We start from the raw sequence: 3,664 nt of genomic DNA on the forward strand, positions 1-3,664 counted from the left end.
ACAGATCGAAACGTCGCGACAGAGCATGTTATTTCATTTTTTGGCCAAACAAATTTTTGTTACAACAAGAAGAAGTTACTTATTTAGGCTTCTAATATATCCTAATTTTTGGAGGGTCTTTTGGTCGAGGGAGTGCCCGTGCACCTCCGTCCCTGTTTCGGGGACGGAATCCTAATTTTAATCCTAACCCTAACCCTAACCCTAACCCTAACCCTAACCCTAACCCTAACCCTAACCCTAACCCTAACCCTAACCCTAACCCTAACCCTAACCCTAACCCTAACCCTAACCCTAACCCTAACCCTAACCCTAACCCTAACCCTAACCACACCGAACGTCGACTTGTTTAGACAGAGACTGCTACCTGCTGCCTTTGACACTGACCCAACAGTCTTTTTTAAGACTTTCTCAACGTGCTCCAACGCCTGAGGAAGACCTTTAACGGTCGAAACGTCGCGACGGAGCACTGTTTTCAATTTTTTGGCCATAATAATTTTTTCTGCAAGCTAACTAGCTTGTTAGCGCTTTCGACACGGCACTACACGCCGACACCGAAATGTCCGGCTGGACACTTGTTAGGGGCAGACGCCGACCCAGGCTTCAAACGAACTACAACCAAGGGGGGTTTTTTGAGCGAGGGAGTGCCCGTGCACCTCCGTTTCCACGTCGGGGACGGAGCGCTAATGCTAACCCTAACCCTAACCCTAACCCTAACCCTAACCCTAACCCTAACCCTAACCCTAACCCTAACCCTAACCCTAACCCTAACCCTAACCCTAACCCTAACCCTAACCCTAACCCTAACTTTTGCTTTAACCCCACTTCAACCTAAATTGTTTTCTTTTCTTTTCTTTTTTCTTTTCTTAAAACAAATTTGCTGTTTCATGCAGGGGCGGAGTCTTACCCCTATAAAGGCAGCCTCTGTCTCTCCTGCTCATTTCCACACCAAGCTTAGGCATGTTCAGACATGTTCAGTCGGTGACTGCAATTTGGCAACCCTGGACAGGGATAATAATTTTTAAGGCTTTTTGCAAGATTTTCAGTACATGCTCCCACGCCTGAGGAAGGTCCAATTTGACCGAAACGTCGCGACGGGGCATGTGTCACACTAATTTTGTTGCAACAAGAGGTTGCCTAGGCTTCTATTACACCAATTTTTGGGGGGTCTTTTGGTCAAGGGAGTGCCCGTGCACCTCCGTTCCCTTTTGGGGACGGACCCTTAATTCTATTCCTAACCCTAACCCTAACCCTAACCCTAACCCTGTGGATGATATGGTTCTGTTGGCTTCATCAAATCAGGACCTTCAGCGTGCACTGGGGTGGTTTGCATCAAAAAGTGTGAAGCGTCCGGGATGAAAATCAGCACCTCCAAATCCGAGGCCATGGTTCTCGACCAGAAAGAGGTACCTTGCCCTCTTCAGGTCAGTGGAGTGTCCTTGCCTCAAGTGAAGGAGTTTAAGTATCTCAGGGTCTTGTTCACAAGCGAGGGACGGATGGAGTGTGAGATCGACAGACGGATCGGTGCGATGTCTGCAGTGATGCAGTCGCTGTGTTGGACCTTCGTGGTGAAGAGAGAGTTGAGTAGGGGGGCAAAGCTCTCAATTTACCGATCGATCTACGTTCCGACCCTCACCTATGGTCATGAGATTTGGCTCATGACCAAAAGAACGAGATCGTGAGTACAAGTGGCTGAGATGAGTTTCCTCTGTAGGGTGGCTGGGCGCTCGCTTAGAGATAGGGTGAGGAGCTCGGTCACTCGGGAGGAACTCGGAGTCAAGCCGCTGTTCCTCCACATCGAAAGGAGCCAGCTGAGTTGGCTCGGGCATCTTTTCCATATTCTCCCTGGATGCCTCACTGGAGAGGTGTTCCGGGCACATCCCATCGGGAGGAGGCCCCGGGGAAGACCCAGGATACGCTGGAGGGACTACATCTCTTGGCTGGCTTGGGAATGCCTCGGGGTTCCCCCGGAGGAGCTGAGGGAGGTGTGTGTGGATTGGGAGGTCTGGGTGGCTTTGCCTGAGCTGCTGCCCCCGCGACCCAACTCCAGATAAAGCGGAAGAAAATGGATGGATGGATGTTCTTTGAGCATTCATCAACTTTCCTTGTCTTTTATTGCCTCATCCCAACTTTTTTTTAAATGTGTTGCAGGCATCCATTTCAAAATGAGCAAATATTTGCACAAAACAATAAAGTTTATCAGTTTGAACATTAAATATCTTGTCTTTGTTGTGTATTCAATTGAATATAGGTTGAAGAGGATTTGCAAATCATGTCTTCTGTTTTTATTTACATTTTACACAATGTCCTAACTTCATTGAAATTGGGATTGTAGAAATTCTATTATAACAGATTTCCTGCTTACCCAACCAAGGCACCTTTTTATGTTGGTTGTAAAAAAATCACATGGTCCACAATTGTTTGCGGGTAACAGATTTACATCCGGGTCATGGCACCAATTGTAATTTCTCCTGGTTCTTTATGTAATATACTGCCCGTTACAAATTACCAAATTGATATATTCCTCAGTTTGAATGAATTGAAAGACACTTTGAAATCAGGCCTGGGTCACCACAGACGGAGTCCATCTTTTGGAAAACTACAAACATGGCTGACACAGTACTTTTATACAAGACAATGTCAGCGTTACAGTGGGTGTGGTTTAGTCTCACAATCTTAATCTTACTGGTTTTCCACAGACAGGGGGAGCCCACCCTTTATCTAAAACTTGCGCATGCATGATGGAAGTGAAACTTAACTCTTATGTTGACCCCTTAAACCAGGTTTCAGGCACTTCCAAACAGATAACAAAAGGAAATACTTGATAACTAACATAACATAAGGAATTAGCACAGATATTATCTAACACTAACATGCAGCACTTACATTAAAAGACTGAATGAGTTACATGCACAACATCAAAGTGAATTAGAAAACATCGAGAGGTTTCAATGTTCAAAAATTGTGGCTTTTCTTTTAAGTACACAGAGGACAAGGGCCGGAGTCTAGGACTGAATGGCTGGGTGAAGAACACCAGGCAGGGCACAGTAATTGGTCAAGTCCAAGGACCACATGATCAGGTTCATGAAATGTAAGTGTGATGAGCAAACAGATCAGCTGATACTGGGGCACAGCACTGATGTTACACTCTGTCTCAAGATGAAATGGTGTCCAAACGTCCTGACATTGACTCTTGTGCTAACAGGAAACACTGGCTGAAGAATGTTGGCAGTCCAAGCTCTCGGATCAACCGGGCTGTATTCTCCAATGAGAAGGATATTTCCAAATTGGAGATTCACGGTTTCTCAACGCGCTACTGAATTGAGAGATTCTGACATCACCTCAAGTCCGCATGTAAACAGGACTTCAAAAAGTATGACAAGCTTTGTTTGTCAAAAATGTTTTTTAAGAAGTATTTCAGTATACAATTGCACAGCAAAAAGATTTAGTCAAAATAAATCAATAAAAATTGTAACTAAAACTGTATACTTTTACGTGTATGTGTGTGTGTGTGTATCTCCTGTCCAAACGGTACGTCAGAATTGAGCCAAACGTGGAACACATATACTTTGACATATGAGGAGTGACATAGGCTGTTGATGTCCCAATGGGATTCACTGTGTCATCTGCCAGCTGCACCAGTACGTCATTGAAGCCTGTTCAAAGG

The 3,664-nt window shown here is 45.2% G+C and overlaps 1 protein-coding gene across 1 annotated transcript; it reads left to right on the top strand.

The window, feature by feature from the left end:
* Positions 1–2,604: 2,604 nt before the first annotated feature.
* On the top strand, positions 2,605–3,397 carry LOC117524349 (acylphosphatase-2-like). Its single transcript, XM_034186110.1, has 3 exons — positions 2,605–2,616; positions 2,979–3,088; positions 3,203–3,397. The coding sequence occupies exons 1-3, from the start codon at positions 2,605–2,607 to the stop codon at positions 3,315–3,317; spliced, it is 237 nt and encodes a 78-aa protein (XP_034042001.1). The 3' UTR covers positions 3,318–3,397.
* Positions 3,398–3,664: the final 267 nt, after the last annotated feature.

This window comes from Thalassophryne amazonica, chromosome 14 (genome assembly GCF_902500255.1).
Source record: "Thalassophryne amazonica chromosome 14, fThaAma1.1, whole genome shotgun sequence".
Taxonomy (NCBI): Eukaryota; Metazoa; Chordata; class Actinopteri; order Batrachoidiformes; family Batrachoididae; genus Thalassophryne; species Thalassophryne amazonica.